The 22,819-nt window shown below is 41.0% G+C and overlaps 1 protein-coding gene across 1 annotated transcript in view; it reads left to right on the forward strand.

Annotated features, from left to right (window-relative positions):
• The window catches only part of LOC311047275 (neural-cadherin-like), a gene marked incomplete at both ends in the record, with an annotated part of 231,151 nt that overhangs the window by 187,524 nt on the left and 20,808 nt on the right, over positions 1–22,819 (forward strand). Inside the window, 5 exons of the mRNA XM_084059930.1 lie at positions 4,135–4,262; positions 8,364–8,491; positions 10,084–10,207; positions 14,526–14,712; positions 16,179–16,345. Coding sequence (XP_083916056.1) covers positions 4,135–4,262; positions 8,364–8,491; positions 10,084–10,207; positions 14,526–14,712; positions 16,179–16,345 — 734 coding nt within the window. The remainder of the gene's footprint in view (positions 1–4,134; positions 4,263–8,363; positions 8,492–10,083; positions 10,208–14,525; positions 14,713–16,178; positions 16,346–22,819) is intronic.

Raw genomic sequence — 22,819 nt, forward strand, 5'->3', positions numbered from 1 at the left:
ACCACACACACATACACACACACACGCATGCATGCACCCAACACACACATGCGCACATGCAGTGAGTTAGTGAGGACAAATTATATGAAGATGCACTACCACCTTAAAGTACAGTAATCACAGTTATTTCTTGCTGTGTGTACAGTATTTGCAGTTTGCAGTCCACTTCACTCTACCGCACACACGTCCCACACACACACATATGCACACACACACACACACACACACACACACACACACACACACACACACACACACACACACACACACACACACACACATGCGCGCATGCATGCGTTAGTGAGGACAAATTACATGAAGATACACTACGTTTGAAAATTGTTGAAGTACTCCTTAAAGTACAATCCCAGTTATTTCTTGCTGTACAGTATTTGCAGTTTGCAGTCTCTTTGATTTATAGCTCATACTGTATGTGGCCTATTGTTTCTGTGTGCTTGTGCACACTGTATGTATGTTGCTCTCTGCGGAACCAGTGTTGCAAAATGTGACATATTAATAAGTAAATATAATAGTAATTATAGTAATTATATTGTGTGTGTGTGTGTGTGTGTGTGTCTATACAGTGCAATATTTACTTATTAATATGTCACATTTTGCAACACTGGTTCCGCAGAGAGCAACATGACTAGATAACTTCAGTATTTGTGCACACAGAGATAGAGAGAGAGTGTTGCAAAATGTGACATATTAATAAGTAAATATAATAGTAATTATAGTAATTATATTGTGTGTGTGTGTGTGTGTGTGTCTATACAGTGCAATATTTACTTATTAATATGTCACATTTTGCTACACTGGTTCCGCAGAGAGCTACATACATACAGTGTGCACTGTTACTTTTCAGGATTCAAATTCAAAGGTTGCAAAAGCAGCTTGTGGATCTGCTACTTTTGATGCTTTTGTGTGATGCTGTAGCATGATCTAGCAGGACATTAATTAGCAATGAGATATATATATATATAAATATATAAATATATTGTGCGTGCGTGGATGTGTGTGTTGGCATTATCTCCTTCTAACTGGGGGATCCCAAGGCGTTCATTCCCAGGCCAGAATGGAGATCCAGTATAATCCCCCCACCTGCTCCTCGGTCTGCCCTGTGGTCTGTTGCACGTGCCTGGAAGAGCATCCGTGTCGATGCCTGATCCACCTCCACTGGATCCTTTCCACATAAAGATCCAGATCACAGCCGTTTATCCTTGTGCCTCTCCCCCCCTCCCTTTCTTATTTATATCTGACAAAAGCTGAGACCCCCAATGCACACGCACACGCACGCACACACACACGCACACACGAGTGTACATACAAACGGACCGAACTATGACATGACTAGATAACTTCAGTATTTGTGCAGAGAGAGAGAGAGAGAGAGAGAGAGAGAGAGAGAGAGAGAGAGAGAGAGAGAGAGAGAGAGAGAGAGAGAGAGAGAGAGAGAGAGAGAGAGAGAGAGAGAGAGAGAGAGAGAGAGAGAGAGAGAGAGAGAGAGAGAGAGAGAGAGAGCATGTTAACCACTTAAGTCCCCCTCTTATGAAAAGTAGTGAAAATAGCCGATCGACAAGCTCACAACACAAAGTGTCGTAATGCGACGCGCTGCGCGCTTGTAGATAATACTATTTTCATAGTTTTATTTACATCAAAAAAATATTTTGTATATATTTTCCCCCACCCAGTCATGGCCATAACTTAGCACAGTGTTATATGGTAATGTCTTCAGCATGTTATCTCGCTGTTGTCTTGTTCCTATGTAAGCACCATGAAAGTGGATCAATATTCTCCAACTCTCACACCTCGTTAAACACTTTAAACCTTTAAAAAATCTTAGATGTACAAGATAGTAGATGTACAAGCTCACAACGCATCGCGAGGCGAAGCGGTCTGAGCTTGTAGATTGGCTATTTTAACTATATATTTTAAAGCCATTTTGCAATAGATGTGGCCACAGGCTCTGTCTGTGTAAATATGGCTATTCGGGAGTCCTTGACATGGAAAGCGTTGGGAACCCCTGATCTGTTGAAGCCCTGTTTACAGCCAAATACTGTATTTATCATCGAATAATTTTATATATGATGCATGCCTGTCCTCCTCTGAGTCAGACACACAATGCTGTCCTTGTCTTTTCAACATGAAGACAATAGCCTCTTACAAGTTGCTCCCACTCGCTTGTAAACCTGCTGGCTGTTACATTCACTTCCTTGACGTGGTAGAGAGAGCCACTGTCACTCATCGTCATCATAACACCACCAGCACACACAACATCAAAGCTTCAAAGAACAGTAAAGCGTCTTTGTGTATTCTCCTATGTAAGCCACAGTAGTCCACCAGTCTCTTGTAAACACAAGAAAAAAGAATAGAAATATAATTGGTGACAGTGTTGACAGAAAAGAAATACATACTTTGAAATGTGCAGTACTACTCACATTATTAATATTTCTTGCCTTTACTTGCCTTGCCATACAATGGTTTACCTATAAGGACCCAGTCAGACAGGGACAGTAGCTGTGTTTGTATTTTGAATCAAGGAGAATCAAGAGCAGTGTTGCCAAGTCCGCTTATTATAAGCTTGTTTGTCTGCAAAGTCGCTTGTAAATATTGGTGTTCTTTGGGGGGGGGGGGGGTCAGATTTGCTGACAGAGTGTAAAGAGTAAGCATGGGGGAGTCAGCTGTTAGATTGACAGCTGCAGTCAAGTTAGAATGAGTTACATTGTGGCTGACTAGACATTCAATGAGATTGAATGGAAGGAAGAAAAATACATAATAATACATATATTTGGCAATCTATAAATTCCGCCACCACAGGACACCTATACAAGATTTGTGTTGCTAATGTTTCAAAAAATATTCCAAATATCTTTTGAAAATTGCAGATTTACAAGCTTGTAGAGATTGTAGATCGTCTACTTTCAAAAAGCCGATGTATATAGGGTTCAAGTGGTACAACAGATTTTGATGCTACAGTATATTAACACTTTTGCTGGTGACCCCGTGTGTGTGTGTGTGTGTGTGTGTGTGTGTGTGTGTGTGTGTGTGTGTGTGTGTGTGTGTGTGTGTGTGTGTGTGTGTGTGTGTGTGTGTGTGTGTGTGTGTGTGTGTGTGTGTGTGTGTGTGCGTGCGTGCGTGCGTGCGTGCGTGCGTGCGTGCGTGCGTGCGTGCGTGCGTGTGCGTGTGCGTGTGTGGCCTAGTTGCTTCATTTGTTGCTTGTTTTCTTTGACCTGGCTGTTTGTTTCTCTGGCTAAGTCTGGCAACACTGATCAAGAGGGTTTATTTGTCACTCACTCATACAGGTACAAGCAGACCAGTTTTGCTCCACAAAACTGCAGTATGCTAACTATGTGTACAAGAATACAACATACTGGACACAAGATAATGTTAGTGATAATGCTGGATTGTTATACAATAAAACTAACAAGAAAATAGGAGACGATAAAATGATTTAAAACGTTTAAAAGTAGAGGCAGGAGGACACACAAGAAAACCTTTGCAGCAATGAGGGATGTGCAAAAGCAGGGGGGGGATTTATGATCAGATTTGTAGAATGTATGAACATGCAGTACAATGCACTTATTTATAGAGGGTATATGCAGATGTATTGAAGGTATATATACATCTGTACATCATGTGCACTTATCTCTGCACAGTAATGCAATTAACATTGAGAAAAACAAGCATGATTATTTATAGATGAATGCAATATTGTTTTATCCCATTTAGACCTGAGGCCGATTCGAAAAACGCATAAAAACGAAAATATGTATTAAAAGATTACAACAAATGTATGTTGCTACAGTATATGCTGTACATAGAAACAAGAACCCCAAAAGGGGTCCCCATCCTGAAAGGTAAGGTTACAAATAGGGGTTCCCGCCCAAAATGGTTTATTTTGTCTTTTTTTTTTGTCACTAAAACCTACATTATGTTGGCAAAATTGAGATTTCTTTGGGGGCGAATAGCATAGTTAGTAAAAAAAAGATTCATAAACTGCACAGTACAAGTTCTGTGGCCTTCTAGCTGTATATGTATCAAAAGATTTTCTTTCCTAGTGATTGCCTGTCCAACTTTTTAACGACCCGCGCTCTGCCCAGAGCTCACTGTGTTAATGACCGCTCCTCTCCCCAGAGCTGATTGGAGGAACACCCAGTCTGAAAATGAACCACGGTTCCGGAACGTTGGTCCTGCAGCTGCCAGGCAGCGCGAGGGTGTCTGACAGACGCTGGCACCGCCTCGATGTGAAGAGCAACAGCAGAGTAAGACAACCACCCTCTCGCCCCGTGTGCCTTTGTCTCTTTATTGCTCCGAAGCGTTGCGTCAAAACCTCTGCATGCTGGAATATGACATTTCTATTGTTCCGATACTCAAAAAACGCTTCACGCTGCTTGACAAACGGCCCGCCTCCGAGGAGGAATAACTGATGAATGCGTTATAAAAAGTTGACATTTTCATGGAAACTGAAATTGGTGAAAGACAGAGTGGGCTTTTTTTTTAAGCCTGAGCTATACTTTGTTGCGCGTGGGTGTTGCGCACCGAACATATCCGATCTACAAGCTCACAATGCATGGCAGCACAACACTTTGTGAGCTTGTAGATCCGCTTAATATTTTCACGGGACATTGTACCATGAAAAGTATAAGTGTAGAGGATGACAACGGATAAATGATAGTTACATGAAATTACCAATTTTTGTCATGTGGGGATTGATGTGTTGATCTTTCCCACACAAAGAAATAAATAATAGATGTCACGTAACGGCACATCACTCATACTGTACGCGCGCGCGGACGCACACACACACACACACACACACACACACACACACATAGGATGTCACTTTCCTCACCGCCCTCACACGTCTCATCAGCGCCATCTATAGTTTATACTCTCTAATCGCTGTCATCAAACAACCCACTCGACAGAAAATAACTAGAATCATGGGAACGGCGTGGATGTGGGACTTCATGTGACCAGCCTGTGACATCAGTCATCTATGACAGTGGTTCTCATCCCGTGGGCCGTGGACTTCATTGATCCAAGCCAGAACCCAATCGAGTGATTGATCATTAAAATAGACATGCTCTGAAAATGCACGAGGCCTACCCATCTGACCACTTAAGTGGTCAGATGCCCCATTGACTTCCATTATGAAATGAAAGCATAATATTTCAAACGGTGTAAAACGTGAAAGATTATTAGTGGAGGTGGAGAGATTTGTCGCTGATCGGTCGAGCGGTTTGTGAGATTAACACACACACAAACACATGCACACACATACACATCTGCACGCATACACACACACACACACACACACACACACACACACACACACACACACACACACGTGGGATAACACACAAAAGACCTCGAGAGCTTATTTGCACTGTGAACTAACACATGCCCGCGCCAAGCGGTGTGATGGTCGAGCTGACTAGTGCTGTTAAGGGTGGATAGCTACTGATAGGATGGGGATCAGATAAGGCATTGTGGCTGCGGTTACATGGACAATATGTATTCATTCAAAATGAACTCATTCCGAACAGAGATTTATACCCAACTGTTTACATGGAACCCGAATAAAAGTATTCCTCATTCACATGACCCAAAGCATTAATTCGGAATTTAACTTTTGTCATGCGCAAAGTGGTTCCCACAAGGACAGGTAAAGATTGTTCCTTCATCACAGGCTCAGATCCTCGGAGCGTCCGCTCTCCGGGACAAGCCTGGGCTTAACCATAACAGTATAGTATAAGCTTATTAAATGATGCTATAGAATATGAATCATTAATTTTATCCCGCAGGAGCGAGTGCATCTCAGCACCAACCGTGGCCGACGCATACAGAGACATAAATAGACTTATGCAGTCTTTGAATTGAAAGTTTTACTGCTTGCAATATTGTATATTTTAAAAAAAAGATTTTGATGATTCTGACAGCACTACTAAGCGCGGACATGTGCAAAATAATGCATGTATTCCAAACAGACAGGAGCATTCGGAATTGTTTATATGGTAAATATATCCCGATTCAAACGGTATATACCACCCCTCCAAACCCGAATGAAAATTCATTCAGATCAGACCGGAATGGAATATTCTATTCCAATTGAGGTGTTTACATGAGCATTTTTATCATTTGGAATATAAGTGGAATATACCTGTCCATGTAACCGCAGCCAGTGATTCTCAACCATTCGAATTTCAAGGACCCCCAGTGTGTACATTCTATACACTTTATACACTTTCAGAGACGCGCAAGGGTCCATTTGGATCTCGAGCACCAGTGAGTGTAGGGTCTTTCACACTGAATGCCACAATGGCACTGCTGCACTCTGGAAGTCATTATTTCCAATGGCTTGCACCGCGCAACAAGGTCAGTTTGTGGCTCCGTCGGGCAAAGCATCACGGCCGCTGCAGAGAGCTCCCCGGTGCGCTCAACACGAGTCGTGGTCAAAGTTCAAGAACGCGTTCTTTTGCCACTACAAAAATTACAGATAAATCCCAGTTTGCTGCAAAGGATTCAGGAAAACAATACCACTGCCCTTACCCGAAGTACCCCCAGAAGCAGATAAAGTATCTTAACAATATACGTATATCTTTTTTTGCAAATAAAAAGAAGGAAATGGAAATAAAACAAATAGATCAAGTGCAAAACAGACCTCTGTTTATCACAGAAAAAAAGTGAAAATGCAGTAAAAGAACAAAAACACAAATGCTATGACAAACGTGAATAAATGCGATCTGTTGGCTGACAGCCAATAGAAACGAGGAATCCAGCCAGGCACGTGTAGCAGAGTGGCTCAGAACCTCTGCCTGATGACCAAAAGCCTAATATCTCCCCCGGCCAAGGGGGGGAATTCCCCTTCAAGCTAATGGTTAAGATGTTTGGCAGGTTCTAATCCCAGGCGTTACACATGGAAGCGAAACTGGAGTACCTCCGGGAAGACTGGACATTTATTTCTTTACCGCATCCAGCTCTTTTATCACATCCATGGGGAAACTATCATCGAGTTGAGTTGAGTTGGAATTTCTCGTGTTTTATCCTTGATTATTTTTAACCAACACGTATGATTTGTTACATGCAATCTAAATAAATTAAACGTAATGAAAGGGAAAAAATATTTTATGTCTGAATCATTGATGTATTAAAAGACAGTCTGAATTAACCTGAATTATTTAGCACAAAATTTGCATTTATATCGAGACCTCAGGAGGAAAACACTATGTTGAAAACACCCTAGCAGGCATGACAGGTTGTAGGTACAATACACTAGTGTATCAGCCCTATAATTAGAAATCTTCACAATCTATGGAATATCAGGCATTCTAAGGCTAGATAAACACCTCATTTGAAAGCTTATGATGCGTACTGTGTGTAACAAAGCGCTGACATATAGGTTTTTATGTTCCCCCTCAATAGTTCAACAGACCTATTAACGTGTCTTAATAGAAGTATTGAGCTACAGAGTTATAATTTTCAGAAACAGATGGTATAGTAGTATGTTTTCAATACCCTATTTTGTGTGACTGCGCTGCTACTCGACAGCGAGCGCAGCGCTAAGTACATTCAGTGTGAAAGGCCCTTTATAATCTACTTTGAAATTAGGGGTACAACAGTTAATCTAACTAATCAATGTAATGATTATAAAAAAAATATTGATAATGCATTTTAATCAAAGTAATATTTATTTATTTGGGGAGGGTCGATTGAGATGTTACTTTTTTGCCTTCAAAGTAGTTAAACCTTTTCGAATGAATGAAATTATAATATGAATAAAAACTCAATTGCACATTTTTTTTATGGTGATTTGTTAATATATAAAAACAAAACATTGATTGATTGATTGAATACTTTATTAAGACGATTATTAACAGTGCAGGAAGTACAGTCAAACGTAATGCTAAAAGGATAATACAAAAAGCCTCAGGGGCTTCCATTGTTGTCCATTGTACTCAATTCATCAGTACAACAAATGATTGATTATTCAATTAATCTGAAAAAGTACTCGAGAGAATAATAGCTAAGAACATAAATGATAATTGCAGGCCTAGTTGAAATTACACATAGTACTTGACTAGGAAATCTAGAATTGAGACAACAAGCCACATGGTCCACATCTGGACTATGCAACGTTTTTGGTTCAGAAACGTCAACGTATCTTATGGTTTGCAGAAACACCAAGTTGCTGCTGGTGTCCGTAAATTAATGCCCTAGCTACTTCGTCATACAAGAGTGTCGAACGAAAGAGCTACAAGCTTTCAACGTCTGTCGATTGGCTATTTTCACAATTTTTTTATGTTTTTTTTTTTTTTTCTGGCAACAAGGTTTTTCCATCCCCTGTCTTCTGTGATTTACAGGAAGTACGCTTCACACTCGATCGATGCTCGAGTGCCATCGTAATGGAGACAGAAGGCGTGGACGCGTGGGCCATGACAGAGGACCGCTCTTCTTGTGAAATCAGGGGGGTCACCCCCAAAAAGGACAAGTATGGGCAATACTATAAACATTGTTTTCATGCAAACAACACACACACAAAAAAACAAACAAGGAAACAAACAAACAAGCATGGTAGACATGCTAATCTGTCTTGTTGGGGGACCCCCAAATAGACATGTAGGGGTCTACACTGTCTGAGTTTTCAGACCCGTAAGGTTCCATGTGGACCCCTAGTGGTCCCCAGAACCGACGTTGAGAACCACAGAAAAACATTTTTTGGGCTTCAGAACCCCTTTCCCTGATTTCAGAATGCAAACTACAACAGTTTGCTTGGAAAATATTGACATCAAAAGTCCAATTTTTATGTCAATATGTTCCTTAAAATCCGTTGTTATTCCCATTAAATCTTTTTAATTGCATTTGAAGGAGTTTGTTCTTTCATGTCAATATGTTCAGAACAAAACAGCACAATGGCAAATAAGTACGCTTACCGCTTTCTATTCAGTAACAGTAAGTTGTGCTAGTCAGCTTTACACATCATCAGCAGGTTCACACAAGGTTTGTCAATGTTTTATTAAACATAACGGTAAAATAAATTATTCAATTTTCCACTTTATCTCACGTACCACCTCCACGTACCTCCACCTACCTCCACCTACCCACATTTGAGAAACCGTGATGGTTCTCTAACTTTTTCAAGTCAAGGACCCCCGAATTGATATGTATTTGGCCACGGACCACCCTCTGAAAAGGGTTTGTGCCAGGGACCCCCCAGAAGAGAAGATGTATGTCTAAATGAATTCAAAATGTTCAGAAATGTAAAAAAAATAGCAGATGGACAAGCTCGCAGTGTGGCACTGAGTGACGCGCTGTGAGCTTGTAGATCTGCTATTTTTTGATTAGCCAACACAGTAAATGGATAAAGTGGTTAAAATGATTGTGATGCTATATTAACTACTTTTGCTGGGGACCCCCTGGAAACCGCTCCAGGGTCCCAGCCTCTCCCAGCACCTCACTTTGAGAACCACTGCACCCAGTGGTGTAAAGTAACTAAGTACATTTACTTAAGTACATTTTGAAGTATTTCTACTTTACTGGAGTATTTCCAATTCTTTGTACTTTTACTTCTACTCCACTGCATCTCAGAGGCAAATATTGTACTTTTACTCCACTACAATTATTTGAAAACTTCAGTTACTAGTTACTTTGTAGATTTTGATTATTATTACAAAATAAATATACATTACCCACTTCAGCCCTATATACATTTTGGCCATTTGAAAATAGCCGCTCTACAAGCTCACAATGCGTCGCACGACGCATTGTGAGCTTGTAGATCTGCTATTTTCAAAAGATTTTTATACATTTTATATATTTGAAAACTTGTGAAATGGGACATTCTGCATAATGAGTCCTTTCTACTTTTGGTACTTAAGTACATTTTGATACCAATACTTTTGTACTATTACTCAAGTCAATTTTGAATTCTGGACTTTTACTTGTAACAGAGTATTTCTACATTGCAGTATTGATACTCTTACTTAAGTAAAAAAAATGTGAGTACTTTTTCCACCACTGGATGCACCGAGGTACCGAGTTCAGCGTTGCTCCAGATGTTGAGCGTGTGTCCTTGTCTTGCAGGTACCTGAATGGAAGTGACGTGTTGCAGCTGGGAGGGGTCAAGCAGAACATATCCTACCAGTATCCACAGCTGCAGCACAAGCACTTCAGCGGATGCATACGCAACCTGGTCCTGGACAGCAAGGTACGGAGACCCGGAGAGAATGCATTAGCTGGGGTACTGAACCCTTTAAGACCGGGAACGCATCTGCGTCATTTTTAGATTTCTTTGGGCTATTCAAAAATAGCAGATATACAAGCTCAAGCTGCTGTATGAACTTGTAGATGTGCTATTTTTGAATCGTGACAATGTGTGCAAATCTTTGAATATATGTATTTTTTTTTAAAGCGAACATTTGGAACTCAAATCTTTGCTTCTGGGGGTCCCTGGAACAAAATGTTTTTGAGATGGGGATCCGTGGCCAAATACGTACAGTATACATTTTTTTTTCCTAAATCCACAGTATGTTGCTACATTATATCAGTGGTGCTATTTTTTGAATGGCCAAAGAAATCTAAAAATGACACAAGATGCTTTCCCCAGTATTAAGGAGTGCATTTTTTGAGTAGCTGTACTTCACTGGAGTATTCGTTTTTTTGTTTTTTGGAAGCTCTTGACTATCACTCCACTACATTTCAAAGACAAATATTGTACCTTTGACTACATTGATTTAAAAAAGTAAACACACTTTGTAATGTGTACTTTTGAATACTTAACACATTGGCTGCCAATTATTTCAGAATTTTTGCAGTAGACTGCCAGAGATTTTTCAATGAAAAAACAAAAGTACTCAGGAGCCGAGATACAGAATTTTTAAGTTTTAAGTTAACAGGGAAGTGGATGGGAGTCTAAATATTCTAAAAATCATATCTCCTTGGTCTTTGGGGCAAATTAAAAAATAAAACGCAGATCTGCGTCTTTGACAGCCAATGCGTTCTATTCAATAAAACGCAGATCTGTGTTTTTGGCAGCCAATGTGTTAAAGTGCAAGGACACTTTGGTAGAGGTTTGGGTTGTGTACTTACCTTGTCATGATCTAACTATAGTCCAATTGGTGACATAGACAGTACAGTACACTTGATTAGAAAACAATCCAAAAATAGCATCTCATTGACTTCCATTGTACGACGATGAAACAGCTCTTTACACTTTATACAAAGTGTAGCACATATAAAAACGCAATATATAACATCACAGAACCCAGTACAAAGAGTGTTTTATTTTCTCTGGAAGAAGGAAGGAAGATCATCAAATAGTAAAATCAACATTTTTTTCTTTAAAACACTCTTCGTACTGGGTTTTGTATATATTGTCAAAATCAGCTTTGCCTTTGTTTCTGTGCTAAAAGAGTGACTTTGAAAGCTGTTTTATCATACCATGGAAGTCAATGAGACGCTATTTTTGGATTATTATCTTACATTTTACAATTTAGGCATTTAGCAGACGCTCTTAATCTAGAGCGATTTACAGTAAGCAAGGAAAACACGAGGTAATACATCAAATGCATAGCAATAGTAATCTAGGATCATAGATAAACCAAGAACCTATTATCAGTCTAAACAGTATAATATTTAAAAAAAAATCAATAATCTGTACATTGAAACTATACACACTAGGATGCCAGGTCTACAAATGAACCTGGCATCTGTCTACATAACATGCTATCTAAATAACGTTACGCCTTTTGCATACGTCTGCAAGGTCGTCAAGGCTAGGGCAAGTGTTACTTACGGCAATCAATTGCGCAACGGAGCGTTATATTAATAGGACTAGTTACATCATGACAAGGTACTGTAAGTACGCAAGCCAAACCTCTACCAAAGTGTCCTTGCACTTTAAGCGTTCATGTTCTTTTGTAAAGCAAGCACTCCAGTACTGTACCCGACGCACAAATTATAGACTGAGCAATGTTCTCGGCTTGCAGCAGCTGAGTAATACAGTACTTGACCAGGAGTAGCCTATCTATACTTTTGTCTCAACCCATTGAGACCTGAAGCCAATTCTACATGTCTCCTAAATCTCAACAGTTTTCTATATATGTTTCTATATCAGTGGTGCTCAATCTTTTTCATGTCAAGGACCCCCAAAATTGTATGTATATGTATTTGGCCGCGGACCCCCATCAAAATATTTTGTTCCAGGTACCCCCAGAAGCAAAGATTTGAGTTAAAAATGTTCGCTTTAAAAATGTATATATTCAAAGATTTGCACACATTTTCACGATTTTTCAAAAATAGCAGATCTACAAGGTCATAGCGCGGCACTCGGTGCCGCGCTATGAGCTTGTATATCTGCTATTTTTGAATAGCCCAAATTGTAAAATAATGCTTTTTAGCTCAAATCTAAAAATGACACAGTTCCAGGTCTTAATGGGTTAAGTGTTCATGTTCTTTTGTAAAGCAAGCACTCCAGTACTGTACCCGACGCACAATTTATAGACTGAGCAATGTTCTTCTCAGCTTGCAGCAGCTGAGTAATACAGTACTTGACCAGGAGTAGCCTATCTATACTTTTGTCTTAACTTGGTACTTGGTTCAGTGGATCGAATACTTTGCCCAGCGCTGCATAGAGGTTGCCAGGGTAACATCTGTTCGTGAGCCCCATTGTGGGCTCAGATGGTGCAGGAGCAGAGCGTTGTGTTGTGTTGTGTGTAAGAGCCTCTCTCACCGTTGACCTGTTTGGATAGAAGAGTCTGCACTGCGCTGCAGGAGCACTGCTCTTCAATAGGAATGTAAATGCACACTCAAGGCCGTAGGCCGCTGGAAGGTCTGCTGAATGCTGATGTCTCTCACTCACTGCTTTATTATGCTCTCTCTCTCTCTCTCTCTCTCTCTCTCTCTCTCTCTCTCTCTCTCTCTCTCTCTCTCTCTCTCTCTCTCTCTCTCTTCTCTCTTACTCTCTCCCTCTCTCTGTCTTTTTACTCCACTGTGTTCATTTGACAGCTTTAGTTACTAGTTACTTTGCAGATTTTGATTATTCATGACTAAAAAAAGTATTAAATCAATTGCAACGTGTTGTCGGCTTTTAAATGCTATTTCAAATAGGCAAAGTATAACATGGTGAATGATAAATAATTTGAATCCAACAACATGAACTGTATGATTCTCAAATGAAATGAAATGTACTTTGTGAAATCATGAATGCAGAACTTTTACTTGTAACAACCACTTTTTTACGGTGTTGCTGCCAGGGCAGGAATTTCAGGGAGGCCACGAAGGCCATGGCCGTCGTTGCCCTTGTACCCCTCAAAATAATGGCCTGCCCTGAGGCCACGGTGGCCTTAATGCCCCAGCTGACTGTTCCACTTTCTGTTTCTTTCTTTCTGTCAATTTGTTGGCACCAGTGTCTCTTTCTTGTCATGTAGACGCCGGTGTCTTTTGTTGAGATTCTGAATTCTTAACTCCCCTGAGTCCCCATCTTTAAACCAATCCAGTAACTTTGATTGGTGCAGGGCCGAGCATGGATCAGATTGTAAATACCATAATTTATTTATTTTATTGCCTATCTACAGATTACATTTAAAATCATCCTTAACCCTTAAATTCTATTAATTCTTTCAATGGACTAAAATCTTGTTTTATTTGATGGCCTTCCTGCCCTGGCATTTGGTCTTAAAAAAGTGGCCTTGCCCCTAAAATGACGAGAAAAAAAAAACTTTTACTTTAGTCCAAACCCTGAGTACTTATTCCACCTCCTCTCTCTCTCTCTCTCTCTCTCTCTCTCTCTCTCTCTCTCTCTCTCTCTCTCTCTCTCTCTCTCTCTCTCTCTCTCTCTCTCTCTCTCTCTCTCTCTCTGGAGCTACAGTAAGACTGATGCAAGAAAACTTCCAGCTCTTTCTTTTAAGTCCTGTGTCTGCACCTCATTCTGTTCTCTGTCTCACTCAACTGCGCCTGCTGGGCCATTGCGTTTTGTGTTAAAGCTGCAATCCGTAAAACTGTCTCGATCTACCCAGGTCTCCCCCACACAGTGCCGAAATGTCTATTGCTGAGCTAATACAGAAAGCCCAGGATATACATTTCTCACTAGAGGAGTAAAAGTTAAAAGTTATGGATTATGGATTAAATATTGGGTTGAAGCATCAAATTGTTATTTATTATTTTAAGTTAACCTTTGTTCTTCAGTACAGTACTGTCAAATAAAAGGAACATTGTTGAGCAACACACAATAAGACGATAACAATGAACTGATCAATGCGATATATATAGCTTGCCATTGATGTATTGGTTATTCAAAGGTTAAACGAGTTGATTGCAAAAAGTAATTATGCAATCTCTCCCAGTGTTTCTCTCTCTCTCTCTCTGTCTGAACTGAAGGCACTTTGGTTGATTTCTTGGCGATTAATTCACTTTCACTTTCATCCGGCGTGATTAAAAGACTCTCTCGCCCTCTCTCCGCCCTTCTGTGCCGTTTCTTCCCCTCTCCTATACACTCAACCTTTCATGACTCCGTCCATGCGTTCCAGCTCTATGACCTCGGATCCCCCGCGGAGGCCTTCAACAGCGCCCGCGGGTGCTCTCTCTTTGACGACGGCCACTGTGGCGACGGGGAGCAGCTTCCTTCCTGTGGCGACAGAGGGCGCTGTTTCGCGGAGCGCGGCTCCATTGGCTGCCGGTGCGAGCATGGATACACCGGGCCGCGCTGTGACCAAGGTGGGACCGCTGTGCCTATTTTGGGCACTTTTTTTTTTTTTAAACAGTCAATTGTCAATATGACGTGCTGTTAGCTTGTAGATTGGCTATTTTGGCTATTTGTTGTGTTAAAGGTAGGGTAAGTGATATTTTTTTGTGATTTTCTTTTGTTTTGTTAAAAGGTTAAAGTACTACAGTATATTCTGATAGTAATAATTGCTACAGAGCGTTTGTTTGGTCACAGGGGTCTCTCCAGCTCTTTAGTAAACAGAATAAAGTACATTTTCAGGTAGGTGACAACATTTAAGCCAATCAGGAGAGAGCACTGAAAATGCATTTTCTGTTTTATAAAGAGCTGGAGAGACATGGGAGACTACGTTTACTGAACAAACACTCTATAGCAATGAGTACTATCAGAATATAGAGCTATTTAACACTTATTTTAACCTAAGAAAATCACTTACCCTACCTTTAAAGGTAGGGTAAGTTACAGCTCTTTATAAAACAGAAAATGCATTTTTGTTTCAGTTTCAGTTTCATTTCCAATTTTTTCTCATAGGATGGGTCGGAAGCGTCATGGGGAAAAAAAAAAAATCAAGGATGGTACCAAAAAAAAAGTTTTTCGTTATTAAACCACATAAAAAGACGATCCCGAGATATCTCGGGATACGCAGGTAACGGGTGGATTTAATGTCCCGAGATATCTCGGGATTGGCAGTATATGTGTTAAAGAGCTGGAGAGACGGGGAGACTCCTGTTACTGAACAAACACTCTATAGTAATCATTACTATCATAATATAGTGCTTTAACCTTTTAACAAAATACTTTTTGTTTTAACACAAAAATATCACTTACCCTACCTGTAAGTATATTACAGTAGCTTTTTTAACCACTTAAACCCGTTACCCTATATACTTTATATACTTATATATATGCTTTTCCCTCTACACCAAAAACAGCTGATCTACAAACTCAAAACGTGTTGCATTGTGAGATCTGCTATGTTTGCCGAAGGTTCACCCGCAGAATAGGGGACGCTATGGTACATCTTTTTAAATGTCTAGGGAGTCTTTAGTTTAGTATATAGTATAGTGTAGCCAAGATGCAGGATTTATTAAAATGTAAACCAACGTTTCGACCTGGAAAGGTCTTTTCAGGGAAGGGAGTCTTTTATGGTGAAAACTAATTCAAACTCACCAAGTTACTTATTAGATTTCATTATTATTGTGGACCTCACAAAGCTTCCAATCCAAGTGGGAGATGTAGGCAATTCTGTACTGCCTCACCCCTAGTGTTTCCAGTCCTTTACACCTTTTCTAGGAGGATAACCCTGCCTTTTATAAATTGCCTTTACAGAACAGCGAGCACGACGCCGCAATCTCTGCATGTTTTCCCATGCGAACACTGTCATTAATTAAATTTGCTGTGTGTGTGTGTGTGTGTGTGTGTGTGTGTGTGTGTGTGTGTGTGTGTTTTGATGGACAAGCGGCCCCAGAGTTTTCCTTCGACGGACGGAGCTACGTTCAGTTGCAGCTGCTCTGGTCGCTGCCGGCGCGACAGCTTCGCGTCCAGGTGGGAGTTCGGACGCGCGGCGCCTCCGGTGTCATCCTCAGCCTCCTGTCACAGCGGCAGAGCGAATACCTACGTGTAGAAGTGAGTTATGACCTGTCACTCACATATCGCATAACTTTTTCATGCCAAGGACCCCCAAATTGATATGTATCTGGCCACGGACCCCCATCTCAATTAAAAATGTTGTGCCAGGGACCTCCAGAAGAAAAGATTTGAGTTAAAAATGTTAAAAATATATATAAGATTTGCACACATTTTCAAAAAACTAGCAAATCTGAGCTTGTTGATCTGCTATAAGCTCATAGCGCGTCACTTTGTGCCGTGCTATGAGCTTGTAGATCTGCTATTTTTGAATAGCCAAACTTGTGTTAAGTGATTGTGATGCCGTATTGACACATTTTGCTGGTGACCCCCTGGAAGCTCCCCAAGGACCCCTGCGGGTCCCCGGACCCCACTTTGAGAACTAATGGCATAATGTACATACGTGCCCGCGCGCACACGCCCACGCACGCACACACGTTTGTACTGTATTACTCTACTTACTGTATGAGTATATCAGCATTTTAGAACAGCAATTTTATGAATGTCATAAAAAACATTTACTCCCCCGCATTTTAACCGTAACCCTAAAGCCGAACATTTTTGGCACGTGACACTAAGTATAACTAAGTATAAATCAGGCAGAACACCAAACTCTAAATCTAACTTAATGTCTTATCCTAACCCTTATCCGGACCTGAATCTTTTCCTAATTCTCTACAATTATTTTATAACCATAAAACAACCATTTCTCTTGTGAGGACCAGGAACATTATCCTCACAATGTCTATTTCTCAAATTCTACTATACTTGTGGGGACATTTAGCCCTCACAAGTATAGTAATACCAGTCCAGTACACACACGCATCCACACACACACACACACACACACACACACACACACACACACACACACACACACACACACACACACACACACACACACACACACATACACACACACACACAGTTAATGCTGCGTTCACACGAGCAGCAGCGACAAATGCTTACAAAACTACCAGCTACGCTGTTGCTGAGTCACCTCGCAGAGTCACCTCGCTGAGTCACCTCTGAGTCACCTTTTGTTTTTGTTAAAAAGAACAGGGAACAGGCTGATGACTAGGATTTATTTCCCCCCCATTGCAAGCAGGAGAGAGAAGGGGAGTGGAAATAACATTTGAGTGCTGAAAAAAGTTGAAGCCAGCTTCTATTTTTTTCTTTTTGCATTTGTAGTGAAGTGTCAGGCATCAATTTGTATCTTCATGGTGCCGTGTCGCTGCCAGTGTGAACGCAGTATCACGTTTAGTTTGACAGCCTGAACATATTGAGTAGTAGGCTATCCCCAGTACTTTGAAGTCACGGTGAGTTGATGGACTGGCTAATATAAGACTTTAGGACGTGACAAGTGACATCTATACTGTATACGCTCTCTGACAGGTACAGCAGGAGAGCGGTTTCTGTAAGTCTGGGGATTTCTACTGTCGAGAAGCTGACAGTAAGAAAGCCTTCAGGCTCACTCTGTTTAAGGTTGTTTCTCTGACTCTGCCTAATGTTGCAAGAACAATTCCATCTAGGGAGAAAGTACACGCACTTGCCGTAGCACTTTCCCTAGCCTCGACGACCTTGCAGGGGCTATGCAAAGGCTAAAATGTAATTTAGATAGCATGTTATGTAGACAGATGCCAGGTCATTGTAGACCTGGCATCCTATAGTGTGTATAGTTTCAATGTACAGATCATAGATTATTTGGAGATTCTACTATGTTAGACTGATGATAGGTTCTTGGTTTACCTACAGTATGATTGCAATGTTTCATGTCCCCTGCTGTGTGTCAAGCCATTTAACGGGCACATTCAAGAAGGAAGTTCACACAAGCTCCATGCTTTGACACTCGCTTAACCACTTCCAACTGGCCTCGCTATTTTGGGCATGTAGGGGGAAAAAAATATTTGTTTGTTTTTATATTGAAAATAGCAGATATTTGAGCTCAAAGCACATTGCAGGCTTGTAGATCAGCCATTTTGGCACGAAACCGTCGTACGACAAAGTATAAATTAGGGCTGAAGTTGCTGAAGCTTGTTGACCAGTGGTGGAAGGTAACTACGTACATTTACCAAAGTAATGTGACTTAGTCATGTACGCTCCTACATGTAGGTGGAGCAAAAAAATGTTGTATAAAAAAATTAAGAAAAAAAACATTATACAAATTATACAACACATCATTGTCATTCTTCATCCATGGCTTTGTTGAGTATTGCTGCTCTCTTCTCTTGGGCTTTCTCCTCAAATCTTTTGATATCAGCTGTTTTTTTTGTTAAGGATAAAGTTCAATCTCTCTTTTCTCACACCCTGCAAACGGACTCTGTTTCTGGCCAGTTTTCTTCAGCTGGGCCCACGTAAGTCTGGTTGTCATTGCCTCACTCTCAACTGATCTTCTCCAGGTCTGTTTTGACTTCTCCACTTTTCTTCCAATTCCAATGCTTGCCTTGTGAAGTTGTCAGCTGGTTTGCGGAGGGTGTATCCACCCCCACTTAAAAATCCTGACTGATGGGGCTTCGGTTGGTTCTCTCCAACACGCTGGCGTTTGAGATTTTATCGTCCCCCTGATGTCCAGGTTGTGTCTTAGGCATCTTTTAACAAAGGTCTGGAATTTGTTGGTGGTGATGTTGGTCACTCTCCATGTCTCTGATCCACATAGGAGCACTACCAGTGCCTCGACATTGATGTTAAACATTCTGGTCTTGTTTGGGAGAGACAGTGCCTTGGAGTTCAAGATGTCGCAGTGTGTTAAAAGTGTGTCCTTGTTTATCCTGCGGATCCACCATCTTTGCTAAGTATGCTTCCCAGATATGTAAAGCGGTACGTTTCTTTGATGTTCTCTCCCTGTATTTGCATCGGCAGTTCCTGTTTGTTGTTTATTCCCATAGCTTCTTGTCTTCTTCACATGAATCTTTTGGACGGTTTTCGCTGCCTCTTCGGAGAGTCGTGTTAGCTTGGACTGTGCATGTTGTTGTTTATGAGAAAGGAGGCCGACATCATCTGGAAACTCAAACTTACTTTTGGTACTGAAAGTATATTTTGATACCGATACTTCTCAAGTATTTCTACATTGTGGTATTGCTACCTTTACTTAAAGGAACACTTCACCCACTTTTAACCGTATCTTCATATAATTGGTCCTACTAATTCTCATTATAAGATGGCACAATTTCCATCTATCACAATGCATCTCATTAGTGGGCTGTGGACAGTTCAGAAACCTGTCTATCAATGGGGATTCCAAGCTTATCCACAAGTTTCCTAGGGCGTTGTGGGCATCACTTCCTGTCGATTTGATCTGGTATCAGGGATCAAATCGACAGGAAGTGATGCCCACAACGCCCTAGGAAACTTGTGGATAGAAACGACAGCCTTTTCAGGAAAGTTAGCATGCTGAAATAGTCTCGCTTAGCCAGACAACTATTCCACAATCTCTGAATGCTATATAGAGTCTGGAACTACAACTCCCGAAATCCGATTGAGGAAACTGGCACTTCCGTTCACGAAAATATATTTTAAAATATCTTTACTTTTTTTTTTTAATTTCCATTTCTGCTAAGCAGCAAGCTAAATATACTTAAATTATTTTGATTTATAATCTGATAAATTTGCGCGACTGTAAAGATGAAACGGAAGTGGGGGGGGGGGCTTCACATCCGGTTTGTATTCTAATCATTATCAGAGCTTCCGAGTCCCAGACTGTATGACCGGAAACATTTGAAAATTGTGGGAGGCAACAGTTTGGCCACGCGAGACTAATGCTGAAATAGAAGACAATTGTTCTTGCATTAATACAAAATAAAATGAAACATTTGAAATCTTGTTTGAAATTACCTGGGAACCCATTTGGTAAAAAAAACTCCACCTCCTTTTTTGTAGTAACAGGAACTCGGTTTGGCTCCTCCTCTTTCTTAGTCCACTTCCTCCCGGGTGCTACTGTGTTTATTCCTACTAACAACAACACTACATGTTTAAGGCAGTGGTGCTGTCAGAATCTGCTGGACTCAGCATAATCAGAGTCTTGAGAGATTAGAAATGACCAAACCTGCCAGAAATGGTGCCATTGAACATTAGAGAGGACAAATTGTGTGGAGATGGGTTGGAAATGGTTGAAGTGGCCCTTTATAGGAGTAGTTCACCCATAAAATCACTTCTTTTCTATCAATTCCACACCCCATGAAGCCTTGAATTCATGGAGATGTCTTTGTTTTTGTCGCAGGAATTGGTCATCAAATTATTGGCTAAGGAATGCGACAAAAACAAAAAGATATCCATGAATTCAAGGCTTCATGGGGTGTGTAATTGATAGAAAATAAGTAATTATTTGGGTGATATACTCTAAGTAAAAAAAATAAAAGAGTATTTCTTTCGCCAATGTTGTTGGGAACCAATCAACACAACTTTCCTATGGAATACATCACCTCCTGACACATTCCTGAATGCTTATGACATGTTTCATCTTTCAGACTGACAGGCTGAATGCCATGTTTGCTAAATGGCTCAGCAAGCACATTTTTGCAGTGAACCGGCCAACTGCCAACCGTCCAGCCAACATCATCTTTGAACTGGCCCTGTCACAATTATTACATTCAAGATTCAAGATTTAAGATCTTTGCTTTATTTGTCATTTGTTTTCCATCTGCAAGCAGCATTAGAAAAAAAAAACGTTTCTCCTATAAAGACTGCAGAAATTCATAAAAGAATGAAACAAATAGTGCAGAATAATACTCGCCTAATCGCAATTATTTAAGATGATCACAATTATTTTTGCATAATCGTCATAATCGTTTCCATGTTGAAAAGTTAAACCTTTTCAGAAATAGCAGACCTACAAGCTCACAACGCGTCGCATCGCGACGCGTTGTGAGCTTGTAGATAGGCTATTTTTAAAAGATTTTGTGTGCATTTTGAACTTTTGAAATGGGACATTCTGCACAATGAAGCATATTTTGAATGATGCTGATACTTCCGTACTTTCACTCAAGTACATTTTTGAACACGAGAAATCTACTTGTAACAGAGTATAATCTAGAATAGATTGCAGTATTGATACTTTTACTTAAGTAAAACATGTGAGTGTACTTCTTCCATCGCTGACAGTCTGCGCTCTGTAGCAAGGAAAAGGGAAACGGGCTTTAGCAGCCTGTCTTGTAACATACGGTACAGGGCTGTGAAGCGTCTCTGTGAAAGCCTCGTCTCCAGAGTTGAATGAATTGGTGGAAAAAAAACAAAGTCGTCTGATGTCTGTCTCCCACCCTCGCCGCGCCGCTGAAACGTTCTCAGGCAGGCAGCCTGTCTCGGAGCTCTCAGAAACACTTGAGCGCAGCAGCAGCAGCAGCAGCCCCGGTGCGTCTGACTGCAGACAACAAGCCCTTAATTTAAAGGGCTGTCTCACAGCCGTGCTTTCCTTAAAGTGTAGAAATGGGCTAGAGTGCATTCTGAATAAATAAGCACACATCCACTCGCACAAAAGGTTCGCAGGGATTAGGTAAAAAAAGAATCGCAGCTCCTTGACGGAGGAAGGTGTCTGCATGAAAGAGACGATTTATCTAACGAGCCGTGTTTTTTTTTTTTTGTTTATACGGATGCCACTGCAATTGGAGCGCTTCGTTTCAAATGTTAATTATCTTAACTGCGGTTTATCTCTAAAATCATAATTTGATTTCAATCTGATTTTGATCTGCTGAAGTCCCAGTTGGGGGGAGGGGGGGTGGGGTTCACGAGAAAATGCTGAATTTTCATTAACCTAATGATATTTGCACTATGTAAATGTGTGCATGCGTGTGTGTGTGTGGGTGCGTGTCTGACAATGGGTACAATGGGTATTGCATAACCGGATGGGCATGCGTTCCCAACGGGCATCGTTCCCAACGGGCCTCGTTCCCAACGGGCATTGTTTCGTAATGGGAATCATGCCCATAGAAGGGCATTGACCTAATATTTATAAAACCCACAGTCAGACTTTGACCACCTTAAACCGGCCTGGACATGTCATTATAGGTGACATTTTTTACAAAAATGTGGGAGGAAAAAAATGCAAAAATAGCAGATCTACAAGCTCACAACGCGTCATGATGGGACTTGTTGTGAGCTTGTAGTAGAGTAGACTGACTATTTTCGCTGCACGACACTGTTATTATGACAAAGTGTAATCTAATGCCGTTAATGCGAGATTGCATGCGTGTGCACTGTGCATGCATTCTCGCATGCTTGCGTGTGTTTATGTGTGTGCGCGCGCACATATGTGTGTTTGTGTGCACTAGCGGGAGCCGGGGGAGGTGCGTGCCTCCCAGCTGCCCCCCCCAACCCCCCCACCCGCTGATGTGGGGGGGTTAGTAGTTAATGCAGGGTGGACTGAGTTTGTTCCACTGTGTATTGAATTATCCTAGCTGCCCCACTTTCCAATTAAGGCGGTCGACATGTACAAGCTGCCGTTATAGGAGCCCCTCCCATTGTGTTCGCTCATCCTTAAACCCG

The sequence above is a fragment of the Gymnoscopelus microlampas genome (assembly GCF_963454915.1).
Source record: "Gymnoscopelus microlampas genome assembly, chromosome: 6".
Lineage (NCBI taxonomy): Eukaryota > Metazoa > Chordata > Actinopteri > Myctophiformes > Myctophidae > Gymnoscopelus > Gymnoscopelus microlampas.